Source organism: Mustela erminea, chromosome X (assembly GCF_009829155.1).
Source record: "Mustela erminea isolate mMusErm1 chromosome X, mMusErm1.Pri, whole genome shotgun sequence".
Classification (NCBI taxonomy): domain Eukaryota; kingdom Metazoa; phylum Chordata; class Mammalia; order Carnivora; family Mustelidae; genus Mustela; species Mustela erminea.
In genome coordinates, this window is record NC_045635.1 from 19,972,429 (window position 1) to 19,985,984 (window position 13,556).

At 44.3% G+C, this 13,556-nt stretch overlaps 1 protein-coding gene across 3 annotated transcripts in view; it reads right to left on the reverse strand.

The window, feature by feature from the left end:
• The window catches only part of PCYT1B (phosphate cytidylyltransferase 1, choline, beta), a 123,705-nt gene that overhangs the window by 89,713 nt on the left and 20,436 nt on the right, over positions 1-13,556 (reverse strand). The window contains exon 1 of one of the 3 annotated variants that reach the window (XM_032330421.1): positions 6,233-6,595. The exons of 1 other annotated variant lie outside the window; for it this stretch is intronic. In XM_032330421.1, the coding sequence (XP_032186312.1) occupies positions 6,233-6,349 (117 nt within the window). In that variant the 5' untranslated portion in view covers positions 6,350-6,595. Of the gene's footprint in view, positions 1-6,232; positions 6,600-13,556 lie in introns of those variants that run through there. One more of the 3 variants, XM_032330423.1, reaches the window with a different exon arrangement.

A 13,556-nucleotide genomic window follows, 5' to 3' on the forward strand; every position in this document is an offset into this window, starting at 1 on the left:
GAATATCAAGAGTGTAAAATATGAAGTGAAATGGTTTCTTCACTACAAGTAAATATATGTGTGTATGTGTGCGCCAGGCAACAGAAAATGTATTTGTCGTTGTGGCTTCTCTGAGCTCATCCTCTACAGGCCTGTGCAGGTGTCTGAGCTCCCTTTAAAGCCATCTATGGCTACTGAGCCCTTGAAACTGGCTAGTCAGAATTTAGATGTGTTTTAAGTACAACATATACTCCTAATTTCAGACCCAGTATAAAAAAAAGAATAAAAATACCTCATCCATTATTTTGATATTGGTGAATGTTGAAATGATAATATTTTGGATATCATAGGCTAAAGAAAATGTATTATTAAAATTAATTTCACTTAGGGGTGCCTGGGTGGCTCAGTGGGTTAAAGCCTCTGCCTTCAGCTCAGGTCATGATCCCAGGGTCCTGGAATCGAGCCCTGCATCGGGCTCTCTGCTCAGCCACGGAGCCTGCTTCCCCCTCTCTCTCTCTCTGCCTGCCTCTCTGCCTACTTGTGAACTCTGTCAAATAAATAAATTAAATCTTTAAAAAATAAAATAAAATAAAATAAATTTCACCTTTTTAAACTTATTAAACCATGGCTGCTAGAAAATTGTCAATTATATTGTATTCTACTGGACAACACTGATCTAGAGGCTGGAGTGTGCCCATACAAAGGAGACTTAAGATCCCCTCAGAAGCAGACTGATCCCTTCCATGTCCAAAACTGTTTTTGGATCAGCAAGTTGCATCTTTTCTTCAAATACAGGGATTTGTCTCAACCTGGGGTTCACATGACTGGAGTCTTTCCTGCTGGGAGGTACTTGAGCTCAATGGATAAAATATAGTTTAAAAGTTGTGTGAAGTTCAACACATTAAAGTCAAATTTACCAAAAAAAGTCAAATTTATAAAAACAAACAAAGAACAACAACAAAAAACCCCTCTTACAAGGGATTCCAGCATCCTGGCAGGTTTCCACATACCAAACTACTGTCTTCTGTTGTATAGTAATGATTTTCTGGGGCAGGGAGGGTGGATTACTTCTTTCATTCCTCCCCACAGCCCCTGGGGCATTGCTGTACATGCAAGTCGCTCACCAGCTGGCTACCTGGGTCCTGCTGGGAGGGGACTGAGCTTTCTCTCAGGTACCAAAGTCCCACATCACTGAAAGCTTTCAATCCTCCGCACTGCCTGCATGAAGACACACCCACCCTTCTCGTTGCTGTACCCGCAATCACCAAAGTGAAACGAAGAACCTCCCCATCTTTTTACTGATTTAGATTTCTCTCCTCCGTAAGGACTTCAGCATCAGGCAAATTGGGGGGTGGGGGTACTGGAGGGATGGTGACAGAACAAACTTAAAAGAATGGAAGAAACCAATTCGCTGATTCCATGCTCCATACGCCTGACTGGTATTGATCTGCAAGAAATAGAAGTTGCATTTGGAGTGAGACCAACAGGAAGAGCTCTAATAATAACCTTGGGCAGAATTCCAGTTGACCAGTCAATGCCCAAGGAAACTCACGTTTTTTTTTCCACCAACACAGTACATTAAGTATTTCCCTTTTAAAATACATGCTGCTCTGAGAGGTTAAATAGATGGTGATACTAGTAAAGGAAGCCACTGACGTCTCTGGAAATCCAGCCATCTTCCTGAGCAGTAGCGGGTACGCGTCCTACCTCCCAACTGACATAATGCACCTTCTGCACAACAGCAGTCTCTTGGCTCTGCTCCATTTTGAAGTAAAGCCTGGAATGAACTCCTGCTAACGTGGCATATCGAACGAGCGCTTTTTTATTTCCGAGGCCTTCTCAGTTGGTCGGTGGTACATCCATCTTCACGGAAGTGACCACTGCAAGTTAGAATTACAACTTCCTTCCCACAACACGCGGCGCTCCTAGGAGAATCTGACAAGGTCATTAACCAAATCCATAAGCAGACGGTTGCCAGAGTGGCTGGGCCATGTTAGAGAGGGTTTACGGGGTATCCGCTGGGCCCAGAGGATTTGTCTAGCACAATCTGAGAGTTGGGGTGGTATGAGGATGCTGTCCTTGCCCAGAGAGTACCCTCATCCCTCAGGAACTGGGTCTCCTGAGTGCTCTTACCTCATACTGCCCATGGCCACTCAGCTTCTCTTCTTGGCAGAGAAGCTTAGGAGTCACCTTGCATCATGTTTAAGCAAGTAAAGAGCAAAGAAGGGGTAACAAGTCAAGGATCAAGAATAAGTACTTTAACAATGGAAAGAAGAGGTCTCGGGGTGCCTGGGTGGCTCACTGGGTTAGGCCTCTGCCTTTGGCTCAGGTCATGATGTCGGGGTCCTGGGACCGAGCCCTGCATCGGGCTCTCCGCACAGCAGGGAGCCTGCCTCCCCTTCTCTCTGCCTGCCTCTCTGCCTACTTGTGATCTCTGTCTGTTGAATAAAGAAAAATCTTTAAAAAAAAAAAAAAAGAAAGAAAGAAGAGGTCTCAGAAACATCCCAAACCTGAACACCATGGTAAAGTACTAAGGGTATTAGATTACATCCTAAGATAAAAGCTTTATTAGAAAACCTAGGTAGTTTTCTGTCATTTCTTTTCTAATTTCTTTCTTATTTTTTTAACATTTTATTTATTTATTTGACAGGGAGAGAGAGAGAGAGCACAAGTAGACAGAGCAGCAAGCAGAGGGAGAGGGAGAAGCAGGCTCTCTGCTGAGCAGGGAGCCCAATGTGGGGCCCGATCTCAGGACTCTGGGATCATGAAGATGCTTGACCCACTGAGCCACCCAGGAGCCCGAACTCATTTTTTAAAAGATTTTATTTATTTATTTGAGAGAGAGAGCAGAGCAAGAGAGAGAGCATGCATAAGCAGGAGAAGAGGGACAAGCAGACTCCCCACTGGGCAGGGAGCCTGACGTGGGGCCCAATCCCAGGACCCTGAGATCATGACCCGAGCCAAAGGCAAACACTTAACCGGCTGAGCCACCCAGGAGCCCTCTTTTCTAATTTCTTTACCAGTGTTACTTAATTTTATTTACTCCTCTCCTTTCTGACATTTTCTTTCCAATGAAAAATAAGGCACGTGGAAAAACTATAAGTAGTCCTTTCCGGAAAAATTTCTCCTTGAACATGATTGCAATGCATCCTCAATGTCCTTATCAATTTGCTAGTTACAAGGATCTAAAATATAGATTGCTTCCAAACGCTGCTTATTTATGCATGCCCGCTTCCCGCTTCAATTCCTTAAAGGGCTATCCCAGGCTCCGTATCAGAGACCAGAGATACACTGATGAATGGATAGGTTTCCAATCCACATCCCCCAAGCAAACTTTGACTCACAAGGAGGTCAGCACACTCCTTTCTGCCCTGACTGTACCTGCTAACACACCTCTGGGCACATGGTGTCCATATCAACTCATAGACAAAGTGTCTGTTTATGTGTCAGTCTCTTCTAGAATCCCTAGGTCACAAACCATTTGAGGACTCAGCGAGTAGTAGGTACTCGATCAACACGCAAGTTAGGATCACAACAAACAACCTTAGCTGAAAATATATAGGCAAATGCACGTAGAGAGAGAGCCACTGTACACGCCTTTCCAAGTGCCAAGCTTAAAAGAGAGCACAGTTCATCACGAAAGGGGCATTTGACACAACTGCTGAGACTTAAATAAAACTTGTACCCAGACAATGACAATCAGCACATAAGTTCACATTCCATACTTGCAGTGAAGCTTAATGGCCCTTTATATACCCAGAAGTTTCCGTTTTGCTTTCCCCAGGTAAAGTCACAGTCTGGAGAGCCAGTGCTGCCACAGCGAATACAATGAGATCCATTTTGGCAACTGCTACTCTTTTTTTTTTTTAACGTTTTATCATTGAATCCTGTTTCCTCTAAACCATATGAACTCCACTTTGATAACAAGTGCGAAACGGAGCCTGTCCTCTGAAGGGATATATCTGTTGAGTCTCTCATGAACTTTAAGTAACTTTGGAACTCATCAGCCACACGGGCTAATGGCTACGGGGCAGTAACCCACGCATGACTCTGAGCAACATGGGTGGGAGCTGGGAGAAACAAAGAATTTATCCAATCTGAAATGTGAAGGTATTAGCAAAGCTAAAGATCAACAGGAACTACTAAAAACCATAAAAAGAAATGCTACTTAAGATTTTCACTTGTCACTCTCTCCATCAACAAATTTTCTTACTAAGTAGGTAGCATGTGCGTTATTCAAGTCAAATCATTAGCAAAGGAAAGTCATGTCCCGAAGTGTATAACTAAATTTAGAATATACCCCTACAGTGATAAAGTTGGCTGAGAAAAGGTGATTCTAAAAATTGAGTAAGGGTTTATAAATTGGCTACAGTCCCTATATAAGCAGCAAAATTTCAGTAGACCGTGATAATGATGGACAACATGGAAAGTTTTCATCAAATGTACATGGAAGCCATCGCTTTCACAGTTCGACTTTTGTACACACACACTCCTACTTTAAGTTAGGCTTTCACAAAAGATGGGAAGGGAATGTACCCCACTCCAGAGTGTGCTGCAGGGAAAGATCTTCCACTTGGCGGGTGTAGACCTCTGGGTCCAAACCGCAGCTCTAACCCTTGGAAGCAACATGACTCTAGGGAAGTTGCGTACCCGCTCTGAACCTCAGTTTCCTCATTTCTAGAACAGCGGGGACTTGGAGGTGTAACACTGCCAGCTTTTCAGGGTTCTTTAGAGTCATGTCCAGGATGAGATGTCACAAGTCAGAGTGCAAAGTACTTCAACGGTCTTCCTTCTCTTGATTTCCTCTGCTGACCCTCTTGGGGCAGAAGCAACCAAGGGGCAGAATAGTTAAAAGGCAAAAAAGGAAGGAAAAGGGGTGGGCAGGAGAGACAAATGCACAAGCTGGAACTGATGCTGCCTCTCTCCTCTGCCCTTTACCTGTTGGGACGGTATGTGATGCAAATTTGAACCGCGCGCGCGCACACACACACACACACACACACACCCCATTCTGTAAGTGGCTTGGGTGCTAGAGAGAAGTTCATGTTAAACTGCCCGAAGAAGATATATTTTATAAAATAAAAACAGTGAAAAGCCCACAGCACTTTAATATAAATTCGTTTTCATGTTTTGGGAAGTTGTTCTAAGTCTGCCTTTGAACCTTTGTAACGCTTATGAAGAAACAGCAGTTGCCTGGTGGGCCAGCCTTGGAATCTGAGCTCTCATTCATGGAGTTGAAAGAAAAAGCTACATCACTAAATACTTTTAAAGCCTCTTCCCAGGGTCAAACTCCACAGCCAATCAAAACATGGCACCTCTTAACTGGGGGAATTGTTACAAAAAGGATAGCTCTAACTAGCTGCCACTTTGACTTGAGGGTGCAAAGGGAGGTCTCTCCCAAGTTTCCCAAGACTTCAGGCCACAGAGAACCCACCCCCCATCTGGTGTGTTTGATTCCTTGAGGATATACGCTGAGGTCGTTGAGAACCATCTTCCACGCCTGCTTAAATAATCATGCCCAGTGGCTGAGAAACGGATCAAATTTGGGATACCAGTCACTGAGACGGAAGGAAGCTCTGAGTGCCCCGTCTCCACACTTTCGTTATTAAAGGCATACAAGCCCTTTCTAAGTAGTCAATGTCGCTTCCCCTGGGTTCCCACTACCTGAAGACAAACCGTCCCCGCACGGTCCGGAAATGTTCGGATTCATTCAAAAGGCGCCTTATTTCTGAATACATCACCGAGGGACTCTTTTACTTATTCATTTTGAAATTTTCAGACGAATCGGGGAAGTTTGGCTTCCTTATCGTTTTCGTTTTTCCAAAATTGGCACTGGGCACCAAAATGAGTTGGGCACCAAATCATTTCTCAGCTAGAATTTAGAACTTAGCAACGGACTCGTCTCAAGCTTTGCGAAGAGAATACCATTTTTAAAAACGCACTGTAAGATTTTTACCTTCGGACGAGAATACACCTAAAAGGAAAAAGGCCATCCCCTCCTCCCAAGGCAGAAAAACAGCATAGCCCAAGCAGCCCGTTTCCTACCCAGCCAATACAATAATGCTTTGTAAGCTGAGAGCAGCGCCCCGGTATAGAAGCTAAGTATAAACAGCTGAGAAGGATTAGGCAGTAGCTCCATTCTCATTTACATGAAAATCCTCCAAGCATCGTTTTCCTCGCCGGCTGCAGGCGCATAAGGAACTCTTTTGTGCCATAGCCAAGCATAACATTTGCATCCTTTGTCTTTACTTACCAGTCGAGGCTGTGGGCATGTGTGCTCTATTTCCTCCATGGTTTCTGAGGGAGGCTCATTGGAAAGGGATTTTGGGATACCTGTTTCTGACTCAGCATCAGTGGTAAGTACTGGCATGGCCAGCGAATGCTCCCTCCAGCTCTACACCCTCTGTGAGTCTCCTCCCAGGCAGAGAATGTTTTCTTTGTCACGTATTTTTCTCTTCTTCACCCATCCCCCTTCTTCGCCCCTTCTTTCTGTCTTCCCTGAGGGAAGAGGGTAACCCCCCGAGTCCCCCACCCGTTTCCTTCTCCGAAAAAGCCAAAAGGCAAGGCCTCAGTTTATCACTATAACAACCAGACGGCACTAGAGCGGCGGGTGCGGGATACAGTACCTCATTTGCATGGAGCGCGCTGGTTGGCTACTGTCATCATAGTACCACTCCGCCGGGGAGCGGCCGGGTCCCATTGGCTGGCCGGCCGTGCCCACGGGGCCCGAACTTGCTGCTTTTGTTTCTTCTGTTTAATTCAGTTGCAAAGGTCCCTGTCCACGCGGGGCGTGGAACCCGCGCTGCACTACCCAGATAAGATAAAACCGCTTCCTGAGGAGTCCAGGGCTACTCGAGGAAGAACATAACAGACCTGCACTAAAGGACCACCTCCCTGGCATGAGTGTTTGATGTGCTATAGTCAGAATTTTGCTGAATAGGAATCACCCTGAAGACAAATCAACATTTGGGCCCCAACTCCCTGTGCCTTCAATTGTCGGCTAGCCTCGGAAGGCCTCTCAGGGCATTTATTGTGGGCACCTGAGTGTTCATCCCCTTGACTACAACAAGAGCACTGACAGCCCTCGTCCTCCCCCACCCCGTCCCAGGCCTGGTGCAGCCCCAGAACCTACCCCTCGGGCTGCCCTGGGAGGAATTTTGAAGGAGGTAGATTCTCTTACAACCTGCCTCCCACCTCTGACTGCCCTCCCAGTTGCTTCCTCCCTCAGACACTTCTCTCCCTCTCTCCGCTTCTGCATTTCCTCAATGACCTCTTGTTGCCGTTGTCTGCCTTTCAATGCACTGTTCCATTAACTGGTCTCTTATTCCTCTGCTCCCCTGCTCGTGAGTTCTATTTCCTAAGCACCCTGCTCTCAGCCAAAAGCTCACGGCGGTCACAGAAACATTCCAGATGTGCTTTAATGTCTAAATCATCCACGGATAGTCCCATTTTAAGAGGGGTACTCTGAAGAAACACACTGAAAGAACTTACTAATCTATTCATTCCAGTGAAATATCACACTTCTGGTAACATTAATAAAACTCATGGTAACTATTAGAATTTATTAAGCACCAGCACAGTGCTAAGTATCTTTACCCAAATTTTGTTTTATCCTCACTGGAACCCAAAGAAGTCAATCCTATTATTTTCTCCATTTCACAGGTGAGGAAACTGCAATTTAGAGTAATTGTTGGGACCTCAAACTCAAAAGCAGAGTTGTGGGGATTGGAAAGATTTGCAGGGGACATGGGGGAGGAGCCAGGATGTAGCAAATGTAGTAGCACAGAAAAATCACCTTGGTAGGAGTCCTCTTAAGTCCCTGGGCTTCTAGATCTTTCGTTTTAATATATAGCAGTTGTTTTCATCCAAGTGTGGTACAGGACCAGCAGCAGCAACATCGGCATCAGCTGGGAGCTTGTTGGAAATGCAAATTATTGGCCCCTCAAGTCCTGATTCTATAGGTCTCGGGTGGGGCCTGCGATTGCATTTCTAACAAGTTCCCCAGAGGTGATACTAATGCTGCAGGTCCAAGGACCATACCTGGAGAGCCAGTAGTCCAAAGGGTGAAATAAAAATACTGCCCTGCCTCCCTCACGGAATTTGGGAGATCAAATAAATACTATGTGAAAGCACTTTGTAAATTAGAATGGGGTATACTAATATAAGGGGCTTCATTTTTAATTACTCCTCAAATAAGCAAAGACAGCTAGCCTTAAAAAAAAAAAAAAAAGGATTCTGCAGCATAGATTTACAGTTTGACATTTACAGATCCCGGCACTTTAAATGAGAACGATGTCACTTGATGACACCGTTATTACCTATGCTTAAGGAGAGCTCCAATACTGCAAGAATTCCAGTGATACTGGGTCATCTGAAAAGGGAACATCCGACCCACTTCCTACCCTTTCCTGACTGCCCTGTCTGCCCTCCTGGAAACACAAAACACCTCAAGCTGCAAGTTTAGCTCTAATAAGTCCTTCAACTTGAAAGAGACAAACCGTGCAATACTTTCAGGAGACTTTTCCACCATGCTGGGTGATAGGGGCATGATATTGTTCATCTAATCTCAGTATTATCTTTGCCTTACAGCGGCAGTTCTCCAAGTGTGGTCCCCAAAGGAGTAGCAACAGCAGTCCTAGGGACTTGCCAGAAATTCTTACTCCCCACCCCAGATCTACTGAATCAGAAAACTCAGGCAGTGGAGACCAGGAATCTGTGTTTCAATAAAATCTCTGTGTTTTGGAGGCACTCTGCCATATACTAAAGTTTGAGAACCACTGTCTAGAGCCACACGGTCCCATTGGAAAGCCCTTAATCCCCTAAACCCCACTGGTTTCTGGACCACTGAGCTGCCAGCTTGGTTCCTAATTGGTCCTCTAATTCCTTCCCTAGAATGGGAAGCTCACCTGTTCACCTACCCATTTAGTAGAATCCTGGAGTCTAGGGGGGTCCTTGCGGGAGTTATTTTAACTTGGAGGCTTTCTAATGCTATTAAGGTGATTAGCTGAGAATGACCAGTTAATTCCACAGTATGGAATCAAGTATCCCATAACCCTCTTGGGGTTATGCCAAGGGGGAGGGGTTGATTATCAAGGGATGACAGAAGGAAAGTTATTGGGGTGATAGTAGTGTTCCCTATCCTGATATGGTAATGGTTACACAAATCTATACACGTGTTAACATTGTTAAAAAACTCCATGCAAGGGGCGCCTGGGTGGCTCAGTGGGTTGCCCCTCTGCCTTCAGCTCAGGTCATGATCTCAGGGTCCTGGGATCGAGTCCTACATTGGGCTCTCTGCTCAGCAGGGAGCCTGCTTCCTCCTCCCCTCTCTCTGCCTGCCTCTCTGCCTGCTTGTGATTTCTGTCTGCCAAATAAATAAATAAAATCTTAAAAAACCCTCCATGCAGGATATTTGTCAGTACAAGGTAACAAGCCTTTAGAACATTCATGCCCTTTAACCTAGGAATTTTGCTTGGGAACTTATCCCCAAAGCAATACTCAGAGAAGCACTCAAATAATTGTGTACAAAGATGCTTAATGCAGGATGAATTATAACAGGCTAAAAAAATTGACAACTTGCAGCAATAGGAGTGATGGTTAAAAACATCCATTTAGTATTATACTGTCATTAGTGGTCATGTTTTTGAAGAAAGTCTAATGCTATGGGAACATGATAACATATGCCAGGTGGGAAAAGCATGCCACAGAACACAATACCAAAATAATGATCTCAATTATGGGCTATGTACATGCTTAGATAAAAGTACTGGAGGGAAATACACCAAGATGTGTGGAATTACGGGCAAAATTGCTTTTGTTTTTATATTTTCCTACCTATAACAAGTGTTTAAAAGATGAGCATATATTACCCTATAGTTAGGAAAACAGTTGTGAAGGGCTGGGTGTGGGGTCGGGGTGAAGCAGATAGACGTTAGCGTGCTAGCAAATACCAAGAGGCAGGGACTCAGTGAGAGGAAACGAGAAAGCTGAGAGGGACAGACAAAGCTGGTGGCGTCCTATCTCCAGTTAGGAGAAATAGAGGGAATGTGTTGGAGGCGGGCTGTTTAGAAAATCTCCAGGGAGCATTTGGGGACAGCGCTCCCGAGTCTTGTTCCCTCTGTAAGCAGGGCGTGGCTTCGGTGAGACCTTGTCAGATCAGGGCTGCCCCTCCCAAGCACTCTCATCTTTATTTCTACCATTTATCAGGTACCCCTTACATTCTTAGCACTATGCTCCGTACTTAGCATGGGCTGCTTCTAAGCCCCACAACACCTAATCAGATATGAATAGTGCCCCCTCCCCGCCCCACGTTTGCAGACGAGGAAACCAAGCCATAGGGATCTTCCCATCAGCTTGGAAGAGACCTACAAATGACATTCTTCCTGCCAGCGTTTGTCACGTTTGTCACTTCAATAACATCAAATCATTGAAAACACTATTCCCAAAGATCTGCAGGGAAGAACTAAACTTATCTCTTCAGAGCAGAAGCTGTCTGAGCTGGATCTCCCCAGGCCTCATCACGGGCCACAACGGCCAGCAACTTCATCTCTCTGTCCGAGGGCTTTCTCTGGCCCTGGGGGACATGCCCCCTCCCCCGCCCAACAGCACCAAGGAGGCAGGGCTAAGGGGCAGAAATTCAGCAGCCCACAGTCCTAAGAGCTCTTGGCCAGTGACTAACAGGAATGAAAGTATAAACACCTCAGTGGTCTTGGCCTTCAAGTGGAAGGACCAAATCCTATGTTCTGCATGGACTCCCATGGCTCCCTGCTGGGATTAAGTTCCAATTGCCGCCATGGTAGCTGGCTTGACAGTACACCCTCCATTGCCTGCCTGCCTTTCCTTGTCTCCCTTGCCCACTCTCTTGTGGCTGTTGCCTGGGCTCATTCCCCAGATGAACTACCTGAACTTGAATCTTTTGTCTCAGGGTCTGCTTCTGGGAGATCTCCAATTAAGACTAGTTCAGTGTCCCATCATACAGTGTTAATTTCTATTTCTTACAGCAAAATATCTTTTATATCCTCCTATGGATACAAATGTGCCATAACATCCCATGTAAATGTCTATTAGCCTATTTTTTTAAAGTAGGCATTACATTTAAGCTTTTTCCTCTTTAAAAATACCTTTTTCTTCCATTTTATTTTTCAATATTTAATCAAGCCAGTGTGCTAGAAATTTTATATCCATTGTAGAGAAAATATTAGCTCCACCCATATTCCTAATTTAAAATTTAGTTACAGTTTGTATGCTCCTACATAGACGATACTACTCTTAATATTTATCAAGAATGCTATTTGTAGGAGCGCCTGGGTGGCTCAGGGGGTTGAAGCCTCTGCCTTCAGCTCAGGTCATGGTCTCAGGGTCCTGGGATCGAGCCCCACGTCTGGCTCTCTGCTTGGTGGGGAGCCTGCTTCCTCCTCTCTCTCTGCCTGCCTCTCTGCCTACTTGTGATCTCTCTCTCTGTGTCAAATAAATCTCCTTCTTTCCAAATCCTTCCTCCTTACCGTCGATCCTGTCTCCACTACTTCTTCCATCTTTCCTTCCTCTTTCTCACTCATTTTTTCTCACTGCTTCAGATATACCAAATAAGGAATTAATTACAAAGTAAGAAAGGAGATTGAAAAAGCAAGGTAAAGTTGACAGAATTTAGCGTTTCCTGGAAACCATTATTATGTTCTATGGAATTTTGTCACTTTTATGGCTCTAGTTTGAGATACTTCCCCAGTTTCCCACATAAATCTTCGCCCATGCATAAATCTTCGCCTACTTCAGGAAAATTACGGTGATAAAAATGTTTTCAGTGTAAAGCATTTTACCTCTCACTTGGTACGTTTACACATTGAATTGAATCATAATAACACTCCAAGATGGACAGGTTTTAATATTTTCAAATGAGCAAGCAGAATCAGAGAGGTTAAGTGTCTCGAGTAAGGTCACACAGTAAGGGGCCCAACTATCACTTGAATCCAGGTCTCTTGAGTTCAACCCTGTTTTCCACCAAACTACACTGCCTCACTTTCCGATCTAGTTATATTTGCTTCGTTAACAAGGTTGCTGGGCTATCTCATGCATATTTCGTCATCCCAAATAGCCCCTTCACTGTTTTTTCTATTGAATTCATGTGACGTGAAGCACTCTTCACTTATATTCATTCAGTTCATTTCCTATCTCCAAAACCATGGAACTGGACTCACTGTAGGTGCTTGCATTTACATAGGAGAGAAAATAAACATGGAGGCATTGCCTGATTTACCCGTGGTCCAGGCCCCAGGCTGATACTGGTCCGGGACCTATATGAGCCATTTGGGAAAAGAATAATAGACATAAAAAGTACTCATGGCTTCAAAACTTATTTTTCTTAAAGCTTTTACATATTGAGAGAGCGTATGAGCAAGGGAAGAGGCAGAGGGAGAGGACAAGCAGACTCCCCACTGAGCAGGGAACTTGACTTGGGGCTCCATCCCAGGACTCTGGGATCATGACTGGAGTCAAAGGTAGCTACCCAACCAACTGAGCCACCCAGGTGCCCCTCAAAACTTATTTTTTAAAAAACAAAATCAAGAAGATCAAATGAAAGTGCTTTATTTTCTTCTTAACATGGATTTTCTTTTTTTTTTTCTGGCTTCTATCATAACCAAAAAAGAATTAACTTCTGCTCATTCATTTGACCAAAATGTGTTGAGTCTAAGCACAGTTTTCAGATGCTGGAGAACAACTGCACAGACCCAGTGTGACATAAAAATGCAGATGTCACTAACAAAATGTCATTTCATATCTTACATTGAAAAGAAATCGATATTGGACATAAGTCATAGCTCCATTTCTTTCTTATTTAAAATAAAGATTTCATTTGTTTATTTTTGCGAGAGAGAGAGGGAGAGAAAGCATGAACCGGGTGAGGGGCAGAGGGAGAAGCAGGCTCTCTGTCAGCAGGGAGCCCGATGTGGGACTCAATCCCAGGACCCAGGGATCATGAGCTGAGCTGAAGGCAGACGCTTAACCCACTGAATCACCCACGGGCTCCATTTCTTAGCGTTCAAAGACACCATGCCACAATGGTTGTGCCTGTGTTTGAGAATGTCCTAGAAGAGGTAAATTGTTTTTACCTATGTGAGATGTATTTATCTAAATGCTGATGATAAAATCAGCTATAAGTATAGTACATTTGGTTTTGCTCTAGCAAAACAGATATGATAGCAGCTTTTTGCATAAATTAAAGTTGCCCTTAGCTGGAATAAATCATTCTTATTGACATTAGCAGCTGTGTAGTCAGTAAAGAATTATTGTTGCTATTACTTAGTGGTATTTATAAACACTTTTATTTTCTAAGTGCTTTACAATCACTTATTGTCTAATTAATATCTAATCATCTGTTTACAAGTAATAATCACACATGTAGCGCAGTTTAATCAAAACTCCAATTGCAGCCACCGTCACACTCAAGAATATTGTGTAAATTTTGGTCTCTCTTTGGTGGGGTTTGGGTCCAGACATATGACTGAAACACATACAGCAGGGGGAAAAAATGAATAAAGATTCCTCACTTGGATTTGAGCATAATTTGGATTCACAACTTTTGC